Source organism: Rattus norvegicus, chromosome 10 (genome assembly GCF_036323735.1).
Source record: "Rattus norvegicus strain BN/NHsdMcwi chromosome 10, GRCr8, whole genome shotgun sequence".
Taxonomy (NCBI): Eukaryota; Metazoa; Chordata; class Mammalia; order Rodentia; family Muridae; genus Rattus; species Rattus norvegicus.
In genome coordinates, this window is record NC_086028.1 from 81519922 (window position 1) to 81547547 (window position 27626).

The window sequence follows — 27626 nt, forward strand, 5'->3', positions numbered from 1 at the left end:
GGTGGTACACCCTGTAATCCCAGCACTCGGGAGGCAGAGACAGGAGGATTTCTGTGAGCTGAAGGCTAGCCTGGTCTACAGATTGAGTTCTAGAATAGCTGGAATCATGCAGAGAAACAAAACAACAAAGGAAGAACCTTTACCCCACAGAGCCATCTTGACTGTTCAACACCTCTGCCTTTAATCTTCTCTATAGTACTTTAAATTGTGTGGCAAAAATAAAAACAGAACTGATGGCGAGGGGGAACAAAGGATGAGAAGCACCTTTAAATTTAAGCTAATTCCCCTTCTCTGCTCAGGGTTTTGGACAAACTATTTTGCTTTCTTAAAAAAATATATATATATGTTATATATATAATATATATACAGTATATATAATATATATATATCAGGCTTAATGGTTAAGCTTAGCAGGATTGCTGTTCAACACTCAGTACAGAGTTGGTTGTAAATTAAACTCCTGAAAAATGTTACCTGTTACAAACAATAGGGGGCGCATGCCTTTAAACCAAGTAGAGGCTAACCTAGTCTACATAGCAAGTTCCAGGCCAGCCAGAGCCGTACAGCAAGGCCGTAAGGACTCAACAAAATACAACAACACATCTCCCCCTTCCCTACATAAGCAAAACCCAATGAAATGGCGCCTGTCAATATGCTAAACTTGAAAGGGACAAAGCACCAACATCATTACCCAAGCTATTGCATATCCTCCTGGAAGACGGTGGGACCCTTCCGTTCTCTGCCCACTTCCTCGTCACTACGGCTGACCCAAGTGTCACCTCTCACTTTTCCAAAGCTGTCCCCTACCCCCGGGGTAGAAAGACAGGCACAGGCACATGGTTTAGAGAAACGTAGTTTAATGGTAAAGCTCAGCACACTCCAGCACCAGGACTGGCATGGAGTCAAAGCAGCAGGGACGGCCGGGTGACCCCATGGAGCCTCACATGGCGAAGAGGATGAGGAAGGCGACCATCAAACAGAAGAGCCCCATGGCCTCAGACAGGGCAAAGCCCAGGATGGCATAGGAGAAGAGCTGCTGCTTGAGAGACGGGTTCCTGCCAGAGACAGGAAAGGGTGAAGGTCTGGGTGAGGGAAGGGAGTATGTTACTGTGCCAAAAGGGGCTAGCCTACATCTACCCTGAGGACTGGGACAGGAATGACCAGCAACTTGGCAAGTTTACATGTGGCATACTTTAATTCTGACTTAGGTCACTGGAGAAATAAATAGGAGGTAAAAGAACATCCACTTGGAGACCCTTGCCTGCTAAGACTCTCCCCAAACAGGGTGGAACTTATATGAAGTAACACCCCAGGCAGCCCCAAACTTACCTGGCATAGCCAATAATCAAGCTACCAAACACTGTGCCAATGCCAGCCCCTGATCCAGCCACACCAACTGTGGCGGCCCCAGCACCAATAAACTTGGCTGCTGTGTCAATGTCCCGGGAAATAACACTGGTCTGGAATTCCCGTCTGGCCACCTGGAGAGGGGAGCTGCAGCAGGAAGGCTAGAAGAAAGGGAGGCAGTCAGGAAGAGTGAGGAGCAGTGAGGCAGCTGTCAGGTGGCTGCTCCACGCTCACCCCACCCACCTGAGCTAAGAAGCAGCTGGCACACAGCCTCAAAGGGCAGAGTGCTCTGCGTGCAGGGAGAATGTCAGTCCCAGAGTGTTCTCAGACAGGGCTAGTCACATCTATGACTGTCATCTGAGTCTTGGAGTTAGATGGGGTGTCGTAGATCCTTTTAATTCCTAAAAGCACCTCAGTTAACTGCAGAGTCCTTTGCCCGGGGACATCCTGAGGGGCCTGCCTTCCTTACCTTTTTAGATGGAGCCTCTGGTCTACTCAGGAGGGAGGCAGACACAGGCCTGATTAGACCCCTGGTACAGGAGCGGATCTGTAAAATCAGAAAGATGTCTTGCTCCAAATCAGGCAAAAACAAACCATGAAACCAAAGACCAACCCAAGTGGCAGGAGTTTGTCACAATCAGTCCAATAAATTTCAAGGTCAATTAACTTATTTTTCTCAGGTAGGTCTGCATCGGAGACAGCCTTGCTGATAAGTCTGTAGTAGCCCACACTGGCAGCAATCACCATCTGATATAATGTAGCAGGCTGCGGAGTGCTCACAAGACCCTGGGGTCAATCCTCAGAACTAAACCCAAAGCAAACCAGGTACCAAAGTTCATTTTCAAGGGCACAGACTTAATCAGTTTCCCAGAACGGAGTAAGATTCAAACATCCAATCAGTTGTTGAGGTAATAAAAGACTCCAAGGAGATTTACTAAAATGCATTCCCAGCCATATCTATCCTTGATGCAGGGGGCCAGAAAGCCTGGTTTGACTCTCAGAACAGCCATCTTAGAAAAGCTCCCAGGGACATGAATTTCTTGACAAATTATTCAGTGCAATGGCTCTCAGACTTGGCAGAACATTGGAATCACCTGGGAAGGTCTATCGAAATTGACTGGTTCCACAGTCTGATGCAATTGGTCTGAGGTGCAGTCTGGACATTAGGAGCATTAGGCTTTCCACATGAACTGAACATGCAGTCAAGGTAGAGGAAAATCTGTTTTCCGGTTGTCTGGCTACAGCCAAGCCAGGACTACGATAAAAGGTCAGCTCTAGCTTATCCGAGGACGCTCAGAAAGCCACGACTGCTTAGTTTACCGGCCTGAATGAGCACAGGTTACTCGCAACACATCTTATATCCTCCCCCCAATAGCCATCATCAACACCGAGCGACAGCTTCTCTTAGTCCATTCATTAAACAGGACTGCTCCCATACCCGGCACTACAACAAAACCCGGAGCCACCGCTTACCAGAACTGGAGAAATGAGCAGTGCCTTGGTGGTCTGCATTTTTCAATCTGCAAGAAGAAGGGGGTGAAAAAAGGTAACTCTTATGAAAACCCAGGTGTCTGCTGATACTGGCAACCTCCTGTCGTTCCCATCCACCTCCAATCGTTCTCCCCCAACCCTCTTCCTATACTCCAACTAAGGAGGGCATTAGAGGTCAGAAGGACAGAGCAGATTCCGGGGTCAACCACTTTCTGCGCAGCGGGTCTGCAGAAGGACAGCAATCAAGAACGGAAGTAAAAGGAGGTGGCTCAGGCCCCAAGAGGGAAACGTTGCGAAAAGGAATGATCTCCCGGGAAGACTGGAGGCAGAAACTGGCAGACGTCGTGCAGGATCCTGCCCATGTTACATAGCTGTCCCCTACTCTCCCCAGCGGCCGTTTATCGCTCATTACCGTTGGTAATTAACATTAATTGATAAGGCTTAAAGACTTTAGTCCTCCTTCCCTATCCCTGGAGGCAAATGCTGCTCCACATGGCACAGCCCACGGCCTAGCGGACCCTGTCTCCGGGCCCCAAGTCACCTGCACTCCCACTCCCCTGCAGCCCCTGCTCGGCCCACAGCACACTCCCTGCTCAAGGTGACTGACTCACCTCGCAGCTTTAGCCCTTGGTCTCAGCGCTCAGCTCCCCCACCCACGTGTTCGGGGTCCCTCCACTCCCATTGGCCGTTATCTCCTCACGTTCCAATTGGCTGGCGTCATCAACTTCATCTTTCTTATTGGTCTTTTTCAGGTTCTTCCTCTCTCTCCACGGGAGCTTCGTGGCAATTCCCGCCTCCTTGCGGATAAAGGCGGGGTCTTTTTCCGAGATCGTGATTACGATTGGTCGAATCCCGAAATGCTTGACCATAGAGTCGACGAGACTCAGAGGTTCTACAGCCTTCAACACAAAATGGCGACCAAGGTGCAAGCGGAAGAAAAAAGCGTGGGAGTGACTACCGCCCGCTTGACGCAGGCGGACACGTAACGTGGGCTCCGAGTCTTCATTCGGCCGCTTGGACCTTGGAGCGCATTGCATATTGGGCTTTGTAGTCCCGTCCGAGGACTTAAGGACCACCGACATCCCGCGAGACGTTGCTTCTTGGCAGGGAGAGCCGACGCCTTTACAGTACATTCCACCATAGTGATTTGTAAAAAATCCCCGTTTCTGACCAAGAATTAAGGCAGGTTGGAAATTTTCTAAGTAGTGAGCGTGCTCTTGACTCACAAATTGAATGTTGAAACAACAACACAATTAAAGCCAGGCTTGCTAGTTCATACCTGAAATCTTAGTACTTGGCAGGTGGAGACCGGAAGGTCAGGAGTTCAAAGCCAGACTAAGTTTCATGAGTTTAGGTCAAAAAGCCAACGTAGGTCCAGACAATTGTATTGGGAGTGGGGAGAACTCTAAAATGGAAACAATAATTGGTAGAACGAAGCTTGCAAAGAAGTGAGGTGGTGTATGCTTGTAATTCCAGACACCAGAAGTCTAAGGAAGGAACCATGCACAAGCTCCAAGCCAGTCTGGATTAAGTAGCAAAACCTTGCTTAGAACAACAACAAAACTACATGTATATGCACACAAGCATGAAGGGTAGGAACAGAAAAATAGGACAGAAAACCTTCCTGGAAAGCAGTTTGGCAATATTTTTATTTGGAACGTTATGACTGAGCCATCCTCTTTGACCCAGTAATTCTTGAGTAATTGAGAACCTTTAAATGGCTCTTTGAGGCAGTATTAACACTTCTAGGAACCTGCACTAAATAAATAATGTCATGCAAAGGTTCTGATGAAGGAGAATGAATGTTGTCGACCTTTTTGTCGTTGGTTCTGTTTTTTTGAGACAGAGTCCCTCTTTGTAGCCCTGGCTGTCCTGGAACTCACAGAGATCTCCTAGTCTCCCAATTGCTGGTAATCCTGTGTGTTTGCCACCATGTCCTATGCAGAGCTTACGGAATGGAAAAGTAAATGTCACACTGATAGTAAATGATTAAATAAACTAGATATGTTTAAGCATACATTTAAAGGTATATAGGTGTTTGGCCTGAATGTGTACCACATATGTACCTGATGCCCTCAGAGGCCAAAAGAAGGCATTGGATTTCACAGTACTGGAGTTAGAGGTAGTTGTGAGTCACCTCATGGGAGTCTCCAAGTCCTCTGGAAGAACAGTGTTCTTAACTGATGAGCCATCTCTTTGGTCCTAATTTATTTTTTATTTTATTTTGTTACTATATTTGAAAGTTTGGGCTTCTGTGTGCCACAGTGCCAGTGTGGCAATCAAGAGGCCGACTTTCAGCTCACTCCTTCCACTGTGGGTTCCAGGGATTGAACTCAGATTGTCGCCTGGCTTGTGAGGTAATGGCTCTGACCCATCTACTGGCCCTAAGTAAGACAGGTATTATAGTCCATTTATAAAAATAGGCAGGGGCTGGAGAGATGGCTCAGTGGTTAAGAGCACTGACTGCTCTTCCAGAGGTCCTGAATTCAAATCCCAGCAACCACATGGTGGTTCACAACCATCTGTAATGGGATCTGATGCCCTCTTCTGGTGTGTCTGAAGACAGCTACAGTGTATTTACAAACATAAAATTAAAAAAAAATTAAGAAATCATGAGGTCTTTTCTTTCTTTCTCTCTCTCTTTCTTTCTTTCTTTCTTTGACAGGATCTCACATAGACTAGGGTTGCTTTCAATTCTATACAGGTTCTGGTTGAACTCTTAATCCTCCTGTCTCCAACCTCCAAGTTCTGGAATTACAGGTATGTACCATCATGCCCAGAATATTTTCATTTATTCCTTTTTTTTTTTTCTTTCAGAGACTAGACGTTGCTATGTAACCCTGGCTGGCTAGGAACTAGCTATGCAGATTAGGCAGTTGTTCAAGTCAGAGTGATCCTGCTGCCTCTCCATCCCAGGGCTGGGATTATAGGTATGATTCTACAGAGAAAACTTTCAGGGCTAGAGAGATGGCACAGGCTTAGAACACTAGAGGACCAGAGTTTGGTTCCCAGTACCCAGGTAATGTTGCTCACAACAGCTTGTAACAGGAGTTCTAGGGGATCCCATACCCTCTTCCAGGTGCCAAGGGCACTTGCTCATACACTGCCCCACCCCCACCCCATATACGCATAATTAAAAACTGGACTAGTGAGACGGCTGGCTCAGCAGGTAAAGGCCCTGTCCACCAAGTTTTACAAAACCAAAGTTCCATTCCCAGTACCCACGTAGTGGAAGGAGAACAGTCATCCTCTCCTATTGGCTGGCTTCCCCTAGTTCACCCACAGGAACACAATAAATGTAATAAATGTAACAAAACATTAAAACAATTCCTTTCTAATACAGGGTCTTTTTATGTAGCCCTGGCTAGCCTGGACCTCCATATATAGTCCAGGCTAGCACTGAATTTACAAAGCTCTACCCAACTCAGACTCCTAAGAACTGGGATTAAAGGCATAGCCACATGTATGGCTAAAATTACATTTAAAGGAGCCTCATTAGCAAAATAAGTAGTGCTTCAGTCTAATAAAGTTAAATTTAAAAGATAAAATGAGGGCCATCGAAGATGTCTCAGCAGTTAAGAGCACTGGCTACCTTCTAAAAGACCCGGATGTGGTTCCCAGTACCCACAGGATGGGCTTCCATAGTCTGTAACTCAGTCTAGGTAATATGACACCCTTCTTCTGGCCTCAGGGCACTGCATGCATGTGGTATGCATGCATTCCTGAACTAAAACACACATAAAAATTTTTTTAAACTGGCGAAATAAAAATTAAAAGTAAACTTTTTTTTTTTAAACATAGAGAAAAGGTTCATGATTTAAAAAAAAATAGGAAAGATGCAAAATGAGAAACCAGGTTTGTTGGTATCACTCATCAAAGTAAACATTTGGGGAGGCAGAGATAGGAAAGTCACTGCAAGTCGGAGGCGTCTTGTCTACATCGCAAATTCGAGGCCATTTAGGGCTACATAATGAGGAAGAAAAACCAGAACCAACACACAAAAAATCAGAGAGGTGTTGGGAACTGGGGTGAGAGAGTTCAGTCAAGAAAGTGCTTTACAGGCATGACGACCTGAGTTTAATTTCGGTAGCCTGTGGTGGCTTGGCTTGGAATCCCACCGCTAGGAATCCTAGGTGTGGCTGGGGTAGGGGGTTGGGTGGGGGTGATCTCTGGAGTTCTCTGGCCTGCCAGACCAGTCTGCTTAGCAAGTTCCAGGCCAGTGAGAAATCATGTCTAAAAAAAAAAAAGTAGAAAGCTTGGAAAAAGGATAGATTGTCCTCTGACTCCTAAACACGGGCACTTGTGCGCGCACGCACGCACGCACGCACGCACGCACGCACGCACGCACGCACGCACGCATTTATGCACTTACTCATGCGGGCATGCGCGCGCGTACCCCCTTCTCCCAACAAGTATAAACACACATACATAAATATATATATATATGTATGTATATATGTATATACGTGTATATATATGTGTGTATATATGTATATATATATATGGTTAAAAGATCAGAAGAGAGAGTATATTTTTTATCAGCGTGACTCAGGCTGATGTCTGTTGGGAAGAGGGAACTTCAGCTGAAGAGGTGCCTCCATCGGATTGGCCTGTGGGACATCTTGATGGACGATTGATTTGGGAAGCACAGCTCACTGTGGAGAGTGGAATCCCTGAGCTGGGGGTCTTGGAGTATGTAGGACACTAGCGAGTAAGCTGCGTGGGAGGGGGAAGTTAAGCGGTAGGCAGTGTCCCTGCTTGGCCTCTGCTTCCGTCCCTGCCTCAGACTTCCCACCCTGGCTTTCCTTTACGATGGGTTGTAGACTCTAAGGTAAAATAAACCCTTCCCAAGTTGCTTTTGGTTATGTTGCTTATCACAGCTATAGAAAACAAACTAGAAGAGTATGTAATATTAATAGTTATTTTTTTGGGCTGGAGAGATGGCTCAGTGGTTAAGAGCACTGACTGCTCTTCTAGAGGTCATGAGTTCAATTCCCAGCAACCACAGCGTGGCTCACAACCATCTGTAATGAGATCTGGTGCCCTCTGCTGGTCTGCAGTCACATATGCAGGCAGAATGCTGTACATAAAATAAATAAAAAAATCTTTAAAAAAATAGTCATTTTTTAAAATTTAAACAATGTTTATTTAAATAATATTTTTTTGGTTCTTTTTTTCGGAGCTGGGGACCGAACCCAGGGCCTTGAGCTTCCTAGGCAAGCGCTCTACCACTGAGCTAAATCCCCAACCCCTAAAGAATATTTTTAAATAAGTGAAGGATCGATACCCTGGAACTGAAATTAGGGATGGTTGTGAGCCACCATGTGGGTGCCAGGAATGAAACCTGGTTGTTCATGGCAAGAACAGCTAGTGTTTTTTGGTTTGTTTATTTTGTTTTGTTTTGTTTTATAAGTACACTGTCGCTGTCTTCAGACACACCAGAAGAGGGCATTGGATACCATTACAGATGGTTGTGAGCCACCATGTGGTTGCTGGGATTTGAACTCAGGACCTCTGGAAGAGCATTTGGTGCTCTTAACCACTGAGCCACCTCTCCAGCCCCAGCTGGTGGGCTTAACTGCTGAGCCATCTCTCCAGCAGCAACATTATTTGTCTTTTTATTATATTTTAAAAATACTTGGTTGATTTTGCGTACACTGGTGTTCTGCTTGATTTTGTGTGTGTGTGTGTGTGTGTGTGTGTGTGTGTGTGTTTGTGTGTGTTGGTTGGGGGGTCAGATACCTTGGATCTGGAGTTATAGACATTTGTGAGCTGCCATGTGGGTGCTGGGAATTGAACCCGGGTCTTTTGAAAGAGCAGGCAATGCCCTTAGCCACTGAGCCATCTCTGCAGCACGTATTTCCTCTTATCTTATGAATATGGGTATGTGGCCTGCTTGACTATGTACCATGTATGTGTGATGCCCTGAGAACCCAAAGATAGCCTCAGGCACTCTGAAACTGGAATTACAGACAGTTGAGAGCTATCTGCCAGCACCCAGAGGGCAGACAGTTAATATTGTCTATAACTACATTTCCAGAGGTGCTGGGAATTGAACCTGAGTCTTCTGGAAGAGCAGCCATTGCTCTTAATTGCTGAGCCATCTTTCCAACCCTCAAATTTTGATGGCTTGTTTGTTTGTTTGTTTGTTTGTTTTTGAGACAGGTCTGGCTGGCTTTGAACTCACAGGGATCTGGCTGCCTCTCCCTCTGCTTCCTCAATGCTGGGATTGAAGGCATGTACCACCACATCTCACCTCAAAAAGAATTCTTTTACATTTTTTTATGTGCATGTGCACACGAGTGTGTGTGTGTATGTGTGTGTGTGTGTGTGTGTGTGTTTAAATGATACCGCATGTGTGCAGGTACCCAAGGAAGCCACCAGAGAAGGTGTGGAATCCCTTAGAGTTGGAATTACAGGTGGTCATGAAGAGCCCAAATTCCTGATAGCTAATTAATTTCTTAAATAAAATAAATAAATTAATTTATTTTTAAAAGATGTTCATTGTATTATTATATCTGTATGATATTATATTTGCCTGAATGTATATCTGTGCACCATGTGTATGCAGTTGGTGGTTACAAGGTTAGAAAAGGGCCTTGGGTTTCTTGAAACTGGAGTTACAGATGGTTGTGAGCTTCCTTACATGAGCTAGGAGTCAAACCCAGTTCCTGGGGAACACTGTCTTAGCCAGGGTTTGAATTCCTGCACAAACCATCATGACCAGAAGCAAGTTATTGCTGTTCATCACCAAAGGAAATCACGACAGGAACTCACAGGGCCGAAACTTGGAGGCAGGAGCTGATGCAGAGGCCATGGAGGGGTGCCACTTTCTAGATTACTTTCCCCTGGCTTGCTCAGCTTGCTTTCTTATAGAACCCAAGACCAACACAGGGACAGCACTACCCACAATGGGCTGGGTCCTCCCCCCTTGATCACTAATTGAGAGATGCCTTACAGCTGGATCTCATGGAGGTATTTCCTCAAGGGAGGCTCCTTTCTCTGTGATAACTCCAGCTTGTGTCAAGTGGACACACAAAAGCCAGCCAGAACAAAGAACAACAAGTGTTTTCAACCAATGAGCCAACTCTTTATCCTTCCTAATAGTTAATTCTTTATTGTATGGTAAGGCTGAATAATGTTTATCCAAGTGTGATTATACTTCTATTAAAAATTTAAAATTAGTGTAGGCTGGCGCACTGACTCATGCCTGTAACCCTAATTCTCGGGGTGGGGGTGGGGGTGGGGAGAAGCTGAGGTAGGAAGATTGACATGAATTTTAGGGCGGCCTGGGCTGCGGAACGCCATCCTGCTGGAAACAGAATGAAAATGAATCTGAAAAGTCTGGCTTCCTATAAAGACTAAGATGGCTCCTCACAGCTGTCTGCAACTCCAGCCCTAGGGGATCTGATGCGGCTCCTGAAGCTTTGAGTTCAGGCCCCAGCATGAAGGCCAACACCCATGATCCTGCCATTGCAGGGAGGCAGGAAATCAGAAGTTAAAGCTCCTTGACTGGGGTTGGGGATTTAGCTCAGTGGTAGGGTGCTTGCCTAGCAAGCGCAAGGCCCTGAGTTCGGTCCCCAGCTCCGAAAAAAAAGAAAAAAGAAAAAAGCTCCTTGACTACTTCTTGGGTTCAAAGCTGAGCTATGTGAGTGAGTACCTGTCTCCAGAAAGAGAACTTGCGGGCAGGAGAGGGAGTGGCAGGTGGGAAAGGTCAGTTTAAAATCTGCACAGCAGTCTGAGTTGCGGGGGGTGGGGGGTGGGGGGGTGGGGGGGTGGGGGGTGGGGGGTGGGGGGGTGGGGGGGTGGGGGGTGGGGGTGGGGCAAAGGGGACGAAACGTGGTGCTGCCACGCCCCTTCCCGCCTTGCCTGCCCTGGAGGTGATCTTTTTCTCGATCAGCTTGTCCATCAGTACGGGCTAGCAGCAAGTCAACAGCTTCATAGCTTAAGTTATCGGTTCCAGATCCAGTCACCAAAGTCCCTGTGTATTGGTTTTAGGCATCTACCCCAGATAACTACAGATAAGGTCGCATGGAGAGTGTGTGCTTTAACCCCCTCTTCCTCATCGCTCCCAGGCTGGCCTTGGCTTTGAACTCACAGAAATCCACCTGCCTCTGGCTCCTGAGCGCTTTGGGTGCATGTGGTGGTGAAGGTTAGTTCTCTTCTCACTCTATAGCCCAGGCTGGTCTAGAACTTCCAGGAATGGCCAACTTGGCAACAAGTTCCTTTACCCTCTGGGCTCACTAGCCCTCTGTGTATTATTTTAGTCTGTTCATTATTCTCACCAGGCATGGTGGTGCACGACTTTAATCCCAGCTCTTGGCAGGCAGAGACAGGCAGATCTCTTTGAGTTTGAGGTCAGCCTGGTCTACAAAGTGGGTTTCAGGACAGCCAGGGCTATTATACAGAGAAATCCTGACTTGAAAAAACACAAACCAAAACAGAAGGAAGGAAGGAAGGAAGGAAGGAAGGAAGAAGGATTTAGTTTCACAGCTCTAGAAGCTGGGAAGTCTAACATCAAGGTGCCCACAGACTCAGCTGTCACTCTCTATGTTCAAGACAATCTCTCTTTACCTGTCTTAGTCACTGTTCTATTGCTGTGAGGAGATTCCAAGACCAAGGCAACCTATAAGGAAAGCATTTAGCTGGGGGCTTGCGTACAGTTTCAGAGGGTCAGTCCGTAGCTGTCATGGAGGGGAGTATGGTGGCAGGCCAGCAGGCATGGTCCTGGGGCAGTAGGTGAGAGTTTCCTTCTAATCCAGAAGCACCAGGCAGAGAACAAAAAGACTGGGCCTGGTGTGAGCATTTGACACCTTAAAGCTTATCCCCAGTGCCACCCAGAGGTGAAAGGTCACATTCCCTAACCCTTCCAAACTAGTTCCATCAACTAGGAACCAAATGTTCATATGTATGAGCCCATGAGGACCGTTCTCTTTCAAGCTACCACATTATTGAGTCTTCATAGGTGGAAGGGATGAGGCAGCCTTCAGATAAAGTTGTTCATTCATTTTCCTCTCTGTCCTTTCTTCCCATCTATTTTTGTTTGTTTTTTTTCAAGGCAGGGTTTCTCTGCGTAGCCCTGACTACCCTGCAACTCACTCCGTAGACCAAGGCAGATCTCAAACTCAGAGATCTGCTTGCCTCTGCCTCCTGAGTGCTGGGATTAAAGATGCCGCTATTACCACCCAGCCCTTCCTTTTTTAAATGATTTATTTACTTATTATGTATAAGGACACTGTCTTCAGACACACCAGACGAGGGCACCAGATCTCATTAAAGAGATTGTGAACCACCATGTGGTTGCTGGGATTTGAACTCAGGACCTCTGGAAGAACAGTCAGCGCTCTTAACCACTGAGCCATCTCTCCAGCCCCCTTCCTATGTTTTTTGAGACAGGGCCTTACTATGTACCGCAGGTTGGCTAATCTTGAGTTAGGGGAAATCCTCTTGCCTTGGCACAATTGTGCCGCTGAGCTTCCGTGGACCCCCATGCTGCTTTTGTTTCACTCTGGGCAGCCTCCGCTTTTGTCTTAGGAACCATTCGTTCTGCAGTGTGGATCACGTGTGGCAGAGAGGCTCGTGTGTGGGTTAGCCCTACCTCTTGCTCTGTAAGGATGGAATGTATCTTGGGCTCATTGTTTATCTGTGGGTGTTCAACGCAGCAGTACTCTCTCTGTGTCGGAGAGGGGTTTGCTGCAGGGTCTCATTCTGGATCCTGATCTAGGACTCTACATCACAGGCTGGTCTTGAACTCACAGCAATCCCACTGCCTCATCCTCCCCAGTTCTGGGGTCACAGGTGTGCATCACCACACTCAGGTAACTCATTCTATTTCATTCAGAGCTGATACTCTGTATTATTTTTATACGTCTAAGTTTAGTGAAGCTCGTTTGATAGCCCAGTACGCCTCAGGATCAATCCCTGGGTGACTGAGAACCTAAGCTTTGCTGTTAGCTGCTGGTTTGTTCTCTAAGGATATTCGTGAATTTTCTCACTGCTGACACAGAATACCCAGCAAAAACAAATCTGGGGAAGACAAGTTAACTTTGGCTCGGTTTGTGGGTACTGCCAATCACAACAGAGACGGCATCATCACCGTGGGAGTTGGAGGTGGCTGGTTCACAATGTGTCCGGTCAACCAGCGGGGTGTAAAATTGCCAACCCCCCCCTTTCTTCTTTTTACTCAGTCCGAGGTCTGTCCCAGTGAATAGTACTGCTAACATTTAAACTGGGTCTTGGGGTTGGGGATTTAGTTCAGTGGTAGAGTGCTTGCCTAGGAAGCGCAAGGCCCTGGGTTCGGTCCCCAGCTCCGAAAAAAAGAACCAAAATAAATAAATAAATAAATAAATAAATAAATAAATAAATAAATAAAATAAATAAACTGGGTCTTCCCACCTAGAAGCCTAATCCGGAATCTCTCTCACACACATGCCTAGGGGGGTGTCTCCTGAGTGATTCCTGGTTCTCTCAAGTTGACAGTCAATTGTAACCATCCTAATCAAGTATCTATTGGGTCTTATTTTGCTTATTTGCTTGTTTGAGACAGCTCTGGCTGGCCTAAAACTTGTCCTGTAGACCGGGCTAGCCTCAAACGTAGAGAGATCCCCTTGCCTCTCTCTCCCAAGTATCGGAATTAAAGGTAGGCACCACCACCCCTGGCTTCTGATGAGTCTGCTGCTCAAGTGTTTCACTGCCTACTTCTGTTGGTGTAGTGGCGTACTAATGTCAAATACACTGGGTATGGTGGTGCACACTTAAGTTATAGCTACAAAGAGGCTGAGACAGGAGGATTGCACGAGTCTAAGAATCTATGGCTAGCCTACCCAACACAATGAGACGTCATAAACAGAAGGAACAATCAGGCATGGTCGCACACACTATCTTGGCCCTTGGGAGGTAGAGGCAGAAGAATCACATGGGTTTTTTTTTCTTTCATCATTTATTGTTATGTGTATGGGTGTTTTGCCTGCATGGATGTCTGTGCACCAATGTGTGCAGTAACCACAGAGACCAGAAGAGGGCACCTGATACCCTGCATTTACAGATGGAGTGAGTGAGTCACAGTGTGGGTACTGGGAATTAAACCAGGGTCCTCTGTAAAAGGAGCCAGTCCTCTTAACTGATGAGCCATTTCTCCAGCCCTGAGATTGTAATTAATTAATTAGCTAATTAATTAATTAATTTCTTCATCATTCATTTATGCATCTTTATATATTTTTTGAGGGAATTTCTCTGTGTAGTCTTGGCAGTCATGGAACTCTGTAGATCAGGCTGGCCTTGAACTCACAGAAATCCTCCTGTTTCTACCTCCTGAGTGCTAGGGCTGGAGAGATGCCTCTTCATTTAGAAGAAACAGCTGCCCTTCCAGAGGACCAGATTCAGTTCCTACCACCCACATAAGCAACTCAGAACTGTCTGGAACTCCAACTCTAGGGGCTGCGACACTCTCACATAGACATAAAAATGCAGGCAAAACACCAATGCACATGAAATAAAAATAATGTTTTTGTGTGTGTGGAAGTGTGAACATAAAAAAAAAGAGAGAAAAGAAAGAAAGAAAGATAGAAAGAAAAAAAAGAGGGGTTGGGGATTTAGCTCAGTGGTAGAGCGCTTGCCTAGCAAACTCAAGGCCCTGGGTTCGGTCCCCAGCTCCGTAAAAAAGAAAAAGAAAAAAAAAAAAAAAAGAAAGAAAGGAAGGAATGTAACTTGCCAAGGCCATTCATTCCTTTCACAGGTGAATCCTGGGCTTGAGCTCACTGCCAGGAATGACAGCATTGAGCACCTTTACCCTCAGAGCTGTCTGGCCACTCAAATGAAACCTTGAACTAGTTCTGTAGATGAGGCTGACTTTGAACTCCTGACCTTCCTGTCGATACCACCCAAGTGAAATTACAAGTGTGTGCTACCGCACTTGGCTTCACAGTCTATCCTTAAATACTATTATTAAAGTAATCGTCGGTCAGGGTCAAAAATCAAAGTCCTCGTGTTGTAGTGGTTCACGCCTTTCATCCCAGCACTCTGGAAGGAGAGGCAGGAGGATCTTGGAGTTCAAGGCCAGTCTGGTCTACAGAGTGAATTCTAGGACAGCCAGGATTACATAGAGAAACTCTGTCTAGAAAAACCAAATAGGGGCTGGAGAGATGGCTCAGTGGTTAAGAGCGCTGACTGCTCTTCCAGAAGTCCTGAGTTCAAATCCCAGCAACCACATGGTGGGTCACAACCATCTGTAATGGGATCTGACACCCTCTTCTGGTGTGTCTGAAGACAGCCACAGTGTACTCACATACATGAAATAAATAAATCTTTAAAAAAAAATAGAAAAACCAAATAAATAAATAAATAAATAAATAAATAAATAAATAATAAATAAATTCTTACCCCCATCCTATTGTCTACTAACATGTCTTTCCACTGGACGCTTTGCTCTGGCTCCTGGTCCCATACTCTTTACCACAGTGGTTCTCAACCGTCCTAATGCTGGTGTGTCTGAAGACAGCCACAGTGTACTCACATACATGAAATAAATACATCTTTAAAAAAAATAGAAAAACCAAATAAATAAATAAATAAATAAATAAATAAATAATAAATAAATTCTTACCCCCATCCTATTGTCTACTAACATGTTTTTCCACTGGACGCTTTGCTCTGGCTCCTGGTCCCATACCCTTTACCACAGTGGTTCTCAACCGTCCTAATGCTGCAACCCCTTGCCACAGTGTCTCATGGTGACCCCACCCATGACTTTTCCTTGCTACTTCATAGCTGTAATTTTGCTACCATTACGAATTGTAATGTAAATGTCTGACATGCAGGATATCTGATATGTGACCCCCCCTGTGAAAGGGTCATTCCGAACCCCAAAGGAATCGAGACCCAGCTTGAGAACTGCTGCTTTACAACCGTGGGACTCACTCGATCATTTCCTTTAGGTCTTGCTCGAAAACTTGCTCCTATTTGATATGGCAGCCACCCAACCTTAATCGCCTTACGCCGCTTTTATTTATTTATTGTAAGGTAAGCTAGTGTTGGCTAGGGATGTAGTTTAGTCAGTAGAATGCTTACCCAATAGGCATGAAACCCTGGATTCAGTCCTCGGTACCTCAAGCCCTGTGTGGTGGTGACACACCACACCAGGAATTCAGTGGATCTGTAGAAGAAGGAGGATCAGAAGTTCAAGGTTATCCAGGGCTACGTAGCGATTTCGAGGTCAGCTTGGGCTGGAGACCTTCTCTCAAAAAGAAGAGGGGGAAAGTGGGAATTCCTGATTTTCCTTGGAGACTCTGTTGTGTCATGTGTTGTTCTTTTGCAAACTCTCTTCTGAGAGGCTGTTCTGCTGAAGCAGACATGTGAGAGGACGTTTTGCTGAGAACAGACGCAGGGTGTTTTTTTCTGGAAGTTGCCTGGTGAGAGGACAAGTGGTGTTTTGCTAGAGCAGATACTTGAAAGGACACGGCGTGTTCGGAAAGGGTACAAACACAACCCAACACGGTGAATGACGCTCTCACTTTGGTTCCCCTTGCTTTCTTCCCTGATCTCTGCTTGTTGTGACTTCATGGAGAGAGACACACACAAAAAAAACTTCTGATTCTGTTCCAGCTGCTACTTGCGGCTTCCATGGACTTGTGCCTATCGTCCCCTTCGGCAGAGCCTAGCAGGTTCTTCTGGATCGAGCTGCTTCTGCTCATTCATATTTGGTGTTTTACTAGTGGGCTGGACTACTGACAACGAAGATTGGCAGTGCCTCAAAGAACTATTTTTAAACAGGTCCACAGTTCCCATTTCCTACTGACCTTCTTTTCCCCTACCTCTGGTGGGTGGTGGGCTAGAAGGGAGGTTGAAGTGTTAAAGAACCATAGTTTAAGTAGACTTTGAAAAGTCTAAGCCTACAGAGGGGATGGAGAGATAGTTTCATGGTTAAGAGCTCTTCCTGAGGATCCAGCACCCACACTGGTGGATCACTAGACGTTTAATTCCAATTGCAGGGTTTCTGATGCCCTCTTCTGGCCTCTGAGGGAATCAGGCACATGTGTGGTGTACAGACATGCAACTAAAATTGTATGTGTGTGTGTGTGTGTGTGTGTGTGTGTGTGTGTGTGAGAACTTATTTTTATGTATAACTTTTTTTAAAAAGATTTAACCATTTATTATATATAAGTACACTGTAGCTGTCTTCAGATACACCAGAAGAGGGCATCAGATCTCTTTACAGATGGTTGTGAGCCACCATGTGGTTGCTGGGAATTGAACTCAGGACCTCTGGGAGAGCAGTCGGGTGCTCTTAACCGCTGAGCCATCGCTCCAGCCCTGTATAACTTTTTTTTGAGATAAAGTTTCTCTGTGTAACCCTGGCTGTCCTAGAACTTGCTCTGTAGACCAGACTGGCTTGAATTCAGAGATTCACCTGCCTCTGCCTCCTACATTCTGGGATTAAAGGCCTGTTCCACTTCAACAGACTTTATGTGTAATTTGTATTACATTATGTGTATGGGTAGTTTTGCCTGCATAAATGTTTCTGTATTACATGCATGTCTGGTATCTGAGGAGGCTGTGAAAGAGCATTGGGTCCCTTGGGACGTGAGTGACAGTGGTTAGAACTGCCAGGTGGGTGCTAGAGTTGGACAGGGTCCTTTGGAAAAGCAGTCAATGCTCTCAGTTACTGAGCCTCTCTCTGTTCTTGTTTTGTTTTGTTTGTTTTTTTAAATGAACTCCATTCAATATACAGCAAAGAGCTGTAGGCATGGTGATTGTTCAGTTTCAAACCCAGGACAAGTGGCAGAGGTCCCTATTTAATATATCAATATGGGCCTCAAGGTTCTCCCAGCATCCCTCAGTGCCTACCTGTTACAGGGTAGGGCTGACATACTCCATCTTCTACCCTGAACTTTCTAGCCCAGGGAAGAGCCTCTCTCCCACAGGCTTTTCTCCATACAATTCAGACATTTTGGTTGCTTACCCTCTCTTGCTCCTTTTGTACTTCTGGTTGCTGTACTTGGTTCTGATCTCTCCCTCCCCCTCTCCCCACTGGTCAGAGCCCTGACCACTCTGGACTCTCCCAGATGTGTCTGCCTCTGGCTGCACTCTCCCACACGTCTATAATAAACTTTCTCCACCACCAGCCCTAGGAGCAGTCAAGTCCTTTCCTTTCCTTTTTTTTTTTTGGTTCTTTTTTTTTTTTTTTCAGAGCTGGGGACCGAACCCAGGGCCTTGGCTTCCTAGGCAAGCGCTCTACCACTGAGCTAAATCCCCAACCCCCTTTCCTTTCCTTTTTATTTTATTTTATTATTTTATTTTATTTTTCATCCAACAATGATCCTTCCTCCAGGCCTGTGTTATTTCACTCAGAGCGATGCCTGTAGCTTCTAGCACGGCCGTCTCGACAGAAGACAAACACGACTACTTGCAGTGTTTGCCGTTTGTCCTCTCGAGCATGCTTACAGTTTGAGCTGCTCGCGTGTAGGATTGTTGCCTGTTGTACACACCATGCTTAAAATAGCTTCTGGCACAGGCGAGGTGCTTGCTCAGCAGATACCAACGGAATGAACAAATCCATGCCCTCACTCCAAGGACTAAGACCCTGCAGCTTTGTAACCAGGATTCTGACTTCATCCTTGAGCCCAGGAGAAGTTTTGTCGGGTGGGTTTCCTCATCACGTGACCCTCCCTCCCCTGCCAGATGTGTCGTGTTGTGAACTAGTAGGTATGTTCTATCCTCCTCACCGGTCCTTGCAAGCCTGCCACTCTGTAGAGATGACCCTCTCACCCAGAATAGCTTTTCTCTGCAGAGAAGACCGGAAGTGTCATGGACTCCCTTTGAGGCCCAGATTGAGCGCTGGTATCCCTGAAATGCCTACCCCCGTGAGCTGAGACGTTTGGTTTTCCCTGATGTTCCCAGCGGGCTTGGTGCACAAATGTAGCCCAATAGTCATTGCAACGAACTGTACGGAAGTGCCTATCTATCTAACTATATATATATATCTCAGGGTGTTTGACCTCATGCTCTGACTGCTCTTCCAGAGGTCCTGAGTTCAAATCCCAGCAACCACATGGTGGCTCACAACCATCTGTAATGGGATCTGATGCCCTCTTCTGGTGTGTCTGAAGACATCAACAGTGTACTTATATATAAATAAATCTTTAAAAAAAAAAAAAAAGATAACCGAGGAATGTGGAAGGATCTCAACTTCCCCACCTGTACCTTCCTGGAGCAACCTCTAGAGGGCAGCCTCACACCGCGCTTACCTTTTCTACCACAATCCCTCTAGATGGATGGATGCTTACATGAATTGGTGGGTGGATGGGTGGGCAGATGAATGGATAAGTCAGTGGAGAGGGTACAGTCCACTTGGGTTTTGGGGTTAGCAAATTCTAGGAAAGGGATCTAACCCAGCTACCTTAGCAATGGTCATACTATTGACCCACTCCTTGGCTTCATAGTCTTAGGTTTGGGGTCCATGATAGAAACCTGGAGGGGTTGGGGATTTAGCTCAGTGGTAGAGCATTTGCCTAGCAAGCGCAAGGTCCTGGGTTCGGTCCCCAGCTCCGGAAAAAAAAGAAAAGAAAAGAAACCTGGAAAAGTTACTGGTTTCTAAATGAAGAAAAAGAAAGTCCCAATATAGAATTAAACAAAGATTAAATAACTAACTCTCCTATATTACCCAGCCAGCTGCCATTCAATTTGTAGAAAGCATGTGCATAACCTACATTCCACATGGGATGTGTGTGTGTTTTATTTAGAAGTGTCGCTCCATGCTGGGGTGCCCAGAATGGAGCAGACTTGAGTTAAACTGCAGACTCCCGCCAGAGGCCTTTGGAGTTACAGAGTCTGAGGCTTGAGTTTATCTCCTCCTCCCAGGAGGACAACAGCCAAACCTCCAGCATTCTGTGACATAGACTCTGCCCTCTCAGGCATCTTCCTTGACCTCAGGCTCAAGGTTGGGAGGGATCTTAACACGGGCTCTGATGCCAAGGAGAGATTGAGGAGGCTCTGTCATCTGGGACTCCCAGCTCAGGAAGTGGAGAGGAGACGGGTGGGAAGAGAGATGCTCTCTGCTCCTCAGCAGGCTTCCCCACTCCTTCCTCCTTCCTCCTTCCAAATGAGGTGATGCTATGTCATGAAGAGCCCAGCAGATGCCAACACCTCAGTGTTAGTCATCTCAGTCCTTAAAACTGAAACTAAAATGCTTTCTGGTTTTGTCTGTCTGTCTGTTTTTGTTTTGGAAAGTGCTGGGTGAACCCAGAATCTTATGCATGCTAGGAAAACACTCAACTGTTGGGTGGCTTCTTTTCTTAAAAAAACAAGGGGTTGGGGATTTAGCTCAGTGGTAGAGCGCTTGCCTAGCAAGTGCAAGGCCCTGGGTTCGGTCCTCAGCTCCAAAAAACAAACAAACAAACAAACAAACAACAACAACAACAACAACAAAACCAACAACAAAAAGAACAGAATCAGACTGAGTAGAAGAGAGAAAAACACATGGCGTGTCCTTTAGCCTTACAGAACCCACCGGGCATTACCACTTTTGTCTTACACATCCTAAGATGGCCACTGTGACTCTGCCTGGGTACCAAGCCCTTTGTCAGTATTATCTTTTGCTTTGACCTCTCGGTAACCCTCAGAAGCAAGAGGTCTTATGGGTTCACTTTCCAGAGAGAGAGAGACTCAAGTTCAGACGGTCTAAGTAAATGAATAAATGGGAGTCAGGATTCAAGGCTGTTTGACTTTAAAGCCAGAGCTCCCATCTCCACATAATATCCTCATTCTTTCTTTTCTTTCTTTTTTTTTTTTTTTTTTTGGTTCTTTTTTTTCAGAGCTGGGGACCGAACCCAGGGCCTTGCGCTTCCTAGGCAAGCGCTCTACTACTGAGCTAAAACCCTAACCCCTCATTCTTTCTTTCTCTCCTTCCTTCCTTCCTTCCTTTCAGATTTATTCTATGCATGGGTATTTTGCCTGCAGGCATATGCACATCCCCTGGAGCCAGAGTTAGAGACAGTTGTGAGTTGCCATGTGGGTGCTGGGAATTGAACCGAAGTCCTCTAGAGGAACAGCCAGTGCTCCCAATCACTGAGCCATCTCATCTCTCCAGCCCCCAATACTCACTCTTTCTTTCTTTCTTCCTTCCTTCCTTCCTTCCTTCCTTCCTTCCTTTCTTTCTTTCTTTCTTCCTCAAGTACACTGCAGCTGTCTTCAGACCCACCAGAAGAGGGTATCAGATCCCATTACAGATGGTTGTGAGCCACCATGTGGTTCCTAGGATTTGAACTCAGGACCTCTGGTAGAGCAGTCAGTGCTCTTAACTACTGAGTCATCTCTCCAGCCCCCCAGTACCCTTTTTTAAAAAGATTTATTTATTATATATGAGTACACTGTCTCTGTCTTCAGGCACACCAGAAGAGGGCATCGGATCCCATTACAGATGGTTGTGAGCCACCATGTGGTTCCTAGGATTTGAACTCAGGACCTCTGGTAGAGCAGTCAGTGCTCTTAACCACTGAGCCATCTCTCCAGCCCCCCAATACCCTTTCTAAGTGGCCTGTCCACTTGAATGTACTGAATGCTTGTAAGGCACATGCTAGAGGCTGGTGTGAGGTACACCCTTGCAATCTTAGCACTGGGGTTGTGGTTGCACTGAAGCAGGAGGACCTCAGTACAGACCCTGTCCTTTTTCCAAGAAAAGAACAAAAAAGAGAAGAAGAAACAAAGTGTCACACAGAAACTGGGCAGAGTGGCACCCTGCACACCATTATCCAGAGGCAAGAGGGTTAGAAGTGCAAGGTTATTCTTGGCTGCATAGTGAGTTCAAGGCCAGCCTGAAATTCCTGCAAACCTGTCTGAACCAAAACCAAAAACACCCATCAAACATCACCTAAACTATTTATTGATTGTGTGTGTGTGTGTGTGTGTGTGGGTGAGTGTGAACTATGCTATGAGTGTGGAGGTCAGAAGACAACTTGTAGCAAATGTGGACACGGGGATAAAACTCTCAGGTCCTTGGGTTTGGCAGTAAGCATCTGTACTACCTGACCCATCTTGCCAGCCCCACACCCCATTCTAAATCTTGTGGTGAGCTGGGACTTGAAGTTAGAGCCTTGAGTTTACTGGAGATTTGCCAGTTGAGCTACATGCTCAGCTCCCATTATAAATCCTTTACATATCATAATTCATGTGGCTGAAAAGAGGTAATGGTGGGTGTTCGTTTGTTTTGTTGTTTGTTTAAGGTTTTTCAAGCTGGCTGGTGGTGGCACAGGCCTTTGATCCCAGCATTTGGGAGGCAGAGGTAGGGCGATCTCTGAGTTCGGAGGCCATACTAGTCTATAGACTGAATTCCAGGACTTCCTAGACTGCAGAGAAAGTCTGTCTCCAAAAGACAAACAAACAAAAAAACAAAAAAACAAAAACAAAACAAAATGGCAGAAGAGAGGAGAGGCAGTTGGAGAGATAGATGGCTCAGTGGTTAAGAGCACTGACTGCTCTTCCAGAGGTCCTGGGTTCAACTCCCAGCAACCACATGGTGGCTCACAACCATCTGTAATGGGATCTGATACCCTCTTCTGGCCTGCAGGCAGAGCACTGTATACATAATAAATACATAAATCTTTACTGGGGCTGAAGAGGATATGATGGCCCAGCAGTCGAGAACACTGGCTGCTCCTACAGAAGAGCTGGGCTTAGCTCCCAGCACCCACGTGGCAGGTCACGGCTGTGACCTTAGTTCTGTGGGATCCAATGCCCTCTCCTTGTCTCTCTCTCTCTCTTTTTTTTTTCTTCTTTTTTTCAGAGCTGGGGACCGAACCCAGGGCCTTGCGCTTGCTAGGCAAACGCTCTACCACTGAGCTAAATCCCCAACCCCTCTCCTTGTCTCTTTATACATACAGACAAAACGCATGTGTGGGAGTCATTTCCTGGGCCTGAGTGAATTTCTGGTGGGCTTTTGTTGCTCTTTTTTGTGTTGTTTTTAGTTTTTATTTATTCTCTGTTAAACTCATACATGAATACAATGTACTTACACCATATCTCCCCCCCAACTCCCCACTCCAACTCCTCCTACCTTGTTCATGTCTCCCCACATCTTCTTCCTCTTCTTCAGATTAGTGTGTGTGTCTGTGTGTGTGCACATGACCCACAGAGGTCAGAGGTGTCAGAGTCTCCTGAAGTTCTGGGCTTACAGGCACTTATGAGCTGCTTAACAATGGGTTGGTTGCTAGGAATCAAATTTGGGTCCTCCTCAAGGCCAGTTACTCTTTACTGACCGCTTAGTCACTTCTCTAGCACCTTCACGTGTGTATGTGTGTGTGTGTGTGTGTGTGCAAACAAACACACACACACACACACATATATATATACACATATGTATAATACATGTATGCAAATGTATGTGTGTATATATACACATATATACATATATCATGGGACATATGGAGTCTCCACATATAAATATGATATCTATATATATATGTATACATGTGTATGTATATATGTGTGTGTGTGTATATATGTGTGTAATTGTACAGGCTACTGCTATTGTGGCAGTTTGAATAAAAATGCTCCCCATAGACTCATACATTCTAATGTTTGGTCCCCAGTGAGTGAACAGTTTGGGGAGGATTAGAACGTGTAATCGTGTTTCAATAGGTGTGTCTTGCTGGAGCAGGCATGTCGTTGAAGGGGGTCTTTGGGGTTTCAGAAACTCACACCAGGCCTAGTCTCTATCCTTTGTGCCAGCTGCCTGCCCCCTGTGGATCAGGATGTGACTGTCAGCTACTGCTGCCATCAATCCCCCCAAATAAATACTTCACAGGCCTTGGTCATGGAGCCTCTTTACAGCAATAGACTAGGAATTAAGGTGGCTATTCTTGGTTACACCCTAGATCTCAACGGGAAGACCCTGTTAGGCTGAAGACTCCAGATGTTGATCTCAGGACATGAGAGATGGAGCTGGTTCTGAGTGGGAAGCGGCTTCCCAGTTGGCTAGCCTGCTTAGTGACTGAGGTGCTTTGCTAGCTACTGAGGAGACAAAGACATCAACAATCTCCCCCCCAACCCCTTGCTGTGAACTCTGGGAGCTACAGTAATGACCTGCCTGCCTGGCATGATTATGTACTTGGTCCAATATGGTGTGAGTGCTATGGGGTTAACCAACGCCTTCTAACTGACTTCAAGTCCTCTCCGCAGGAGAAATGAATGTCTGCCACTGAAAACCTGGCTAAGAACCAGTGGCTGGGGAGGTTACAGACCCTGCTACTTTTCTTTTTTTAAAAGACACATTCTCAACTGCCTTCTTCTTATTCTTATACCCATGGACTAGTGAATTTCTATTTTAAAGATTTATTTATTATATATAAGTACACTGTAGCTGTCTTCAGAAACCAGAAGAGGGTATCAGATCCCATTACAGATGGTTGTGAGTCACCACGTGGTTGCTGGGATTTGAACTCAGGACCTCTGGAAGAGCAGTCGGTGCTCTTAACCACTGAGCCTTCTCTCCAGCCCCGTGAATTTCTATTTTAATGGCACCTCCAGACCCAACACTAGCCAATCCCTGTCTCCACACTACTTAAATTTTTGGCTGAGTGGGAGCAAACTATAAAACCTCCCAGAAGGAGAGAAGTGGGGTGAGGGGAGAGTGTGGTTCGAGATGAGATGCAGTGTGGCTTCCCAGGTATTTGGGGGAGGAGCCAAGATCTGACCTTTCCAGGATCTCTTTAGGAAACTATACCCTGGTCCAAAGGTAAGCTGGACAGGGTTGGAGAGACAACCAGCTCAGAGACTGAGTGCTTCTTCTTTCTCCAGAAGATAGGCTTTGCTTGGTTCTCAGCATCTATGGTAGGGAGCTCACACTGCCTGGAACTCCAGACATGAAGGATCTGACACCCTCTTCTGGCTTCCAAGTGTGTTTGTGTTCATATATGCACCTCTGACACATATACACATAAATAAAAATAAAATAAAATCTTGATGTTTGGTAGTAAGTTATAACCTTTAATGACTGGGGTACATTTCCAGCCCTAAAGTAAACTCTTGTTTTTTTTTTAAAGTAAGCTGGAAAGGTCGGGTCACTGGCGAAGAAAGAGTTAAAAAGCATGAGCTTGGGGCATGGTGTGAGGTGAGGGAGGTTCTGGTAAAGCAGCTCTTATCTTCAGGAACAGTTAAGAACTGTTGCCACTTGCAGGGAATTTCCTGAACTATGAACTTTATTGGGTAGAAGATAGAGAAAGGTTGAGTGGGAGGAAGTTAGCCTCAGGCTTCAGTCACTTCTCCCATCCTTCCACAGCTGGGTTCCACCCTTTCCCTAGATGGTGCTGAAGCCACACACCTCACAGCCCGACCTCTCCCTAAGCCTCGGTCCCCTCATTTATAGAACTTGATTATGATCAATGTTCAACAGACAGCACGTTAAGAGACCAATGATGAGTCCAAGGCTCAAAGATTTGTATTTAGGAGCAGAAACAAAGAAACTGTTCCCGAGGAGCAGTTAGAAGAACAAGACAGGCACGTGCAGATAAAAATAAACAAATAAACAGCCAGGCATAGAGTCTCACACCTACGATCTCAGCTTGAGACAGGAGGGGAGGGAGGCGGGGGTGGGGGGAGCCATGAGTTCCAGGACAGCCTGGGCTACATATTGAGGTCCAAGCCAGTGGGGGTAGAGTGTGAGAATGAAAGTGTACGCCTTTAATCCTAACAATTAAGAGGCAGAGGCAGGAGGATCTGAGTTTGAGGCCAGCCTGGTCTATATTTAGGATAGCCAGGGCTGCACAGAGAAACCTGTCTCAAACAACAACAGTGAAACTAATTGAAAACCCTAATTCTCTCTCTCTCTCTCACACACACACACAAATAAGCAGCTTGTTTTCTTTTCTAGCTAATTGTAAGGAGCAAAAGTATCAATCTTGGGAAGAATATATGCTTACCTGTTTTATACTTTATTACTCTTTATTCCATGGCTATAGAGATTGTTCACGGTTAAACATGTTTGTGGTTAGTGCATCAACTGTTCTTGCAGAGTATTGAGTTGGATTCCCAGCACCCATATTGGTAGGTGGCTCATAAACATGCCTGCCAGTGCTAGGGAATCTAGTGCTCCCCCTTGTGGCCTCCATGGGTACCTGCACTCACATGCACACACACTGTAGGCTTTTCAAAACCTACTTTAATAAAGGTTTTCAAATAGGAGAGAAAAGATGGGCAATAGGACAATGGGAAAGTAGACCTGTCTAGAAGTAGTTCTTTGGGACCATTCTAATCTTCACTGCCAGGATACCAGCACTCCATTTCAAAAGTATCACCAAACACATCAGCAGCAGAATGATCCAGCAGAAACAGCCAGGCCTCTGCCAAATTGGCAACAGTCAGCAGGAGTGACCAGAACCAGTTGGAATGCCAGTTGTTCTCTGCCATGCCTCTCTCACTGAAGCAAAGGTCAGGGAAGGAATGAGACCAATGAAGCTTTGGCGTGGCTAGCTATGCAGGTGTACTGTCACTGTCTGTTGGGTCCTACTTACACCCTATCTAAATATCACATGTCCTGATGTGCCTGCTTCAGCAAGACATCATGAGGCTGCATCACATGACACAACCAGAAATTTCTAGTTCAATATACATATTAAAGCTACCATATGGGGGCTGGAGTGATGGCTCAGAGGTTAAGAGCACTGGCTGCTCTTCCAGAGGTCCTGAGTTCACAACCATCTGTAGTGGGATCTGATGCCCTTTTCTGGTGTGTCTGAAGACAGCTACAGTGTACTCATATAAAGTAAAAAGAGAGAAGAAAAAAAAAAAAAAAAAAGCTACCATATGTGTACAGATGCCGGTGGAGGCCAGAAGAGGGTGCCAGATTTCCCTCCACTCCCGACCCCAGCTAGAGTTACAAGCAACTGTGAGTCAGCCATCAGTGTAAGTACTGGAAATCAACTTCAGGTCCACTGCAAGAGCAGTTCATACACTAACCACTGACACATCTTTTTTTTTTTTTTGGTTTTTTTTCCGGAGCTGGGGACCGAACCCAGGGCCTGGCGCTTCCTAGGCAAGCGCTCTACCACTGAGCTAAATCCCCAATCCCTACATCTTTTTTTTTTTAAATCACATTTTAATGTGGTTCTTTTTAATTTGTGAGTGGTCTTCTCTAAACTACGCTAGCCTTTAACCTATGACTCTCTGACTTAACTTCTCAAGTGCTGCGATTCTTGGGTGCTGCCAAGCTCAGCTTTTCCTTCATCATCTGTTTCCAGGTGATGTTTCATTAATGTGTGTCGTTAGAGCACCTTGGGCTGGCATTGGGAAGGAGTCAGTTACAGGGTCAAACAGGATGCTGGTTTAGAATGTACTTTGAGTCCACTGGTAGAGCCCAGAAAACTGACAAGAAATTAGAAAGCACAAGCTGAGTATGGTGACAGTAGCCTGGACTCCTTGAGTTTGGTAAGTAGAAGCATGAGGCCACCCTTGGCTGCGTAGTAAGTTCAAGACCATCCTGAGCTATGTGGGCACAAATAGGGAGGACAAGAGACTAGAGTTGAAGACTAGGCAGTCACTAAATTGAGCAGAAGCCAACATGCTCACCAGGTTCCTCTGTGCTCAGGAACCTTAGAAGGAACTTCTAAGTGGAGGGTGCAGCCAGTTGAAAGTTTAGAGCAAGTATTAGCATGGGCAGCAGCTGGACAGTGTAAATGGCTAGGAAGCAGTTGGTCAGCGAGATGCCCTGGGAACTTGCATGTAGTAGTTTAGAACCACAGGGCATTCCAGGGAACAGATGTACACGATGAGACCCAAGACCAGAAGCAAAATAGTGGCCCAGT

At 46.0% G+C, this 27626-nt stretch overlaps 1 protein-coding gene across 3 annotated transcripts; it reads right to left on the reverse strand.

Annotated features, from left to right (window-relative positions):
* Positions 1–840: 840 nt before the first annotated feature.
* Atp5mc1 (ATP synthase membrane subunit c locus 1) lies at positions 841–3814 on the reverse strand. 3 transcript variants are annotated; one of them, XM_006247188.5, is made up of 5 exons: positions 3450–3814; positions 2821–2867; positions 1817–1894; positions 1330–1508; positions 841–1055 (listed from the first exon to the last, which is right to left on the reverse strand). In XM_006247188.5, exons 2-5 carry the CDS (start codon positions 2857–2859, stop codon positions 941–943), a joined length of 411 nt encoding a protein of 136 aa, XP_006247250.1. In that variant the 5' UTR covers positions 2860–2867; positions 3450–3814; the 3' UTR covers positions 841–940.
* Positions 3815–27626: the final 23812 nt, after the last annotated feature.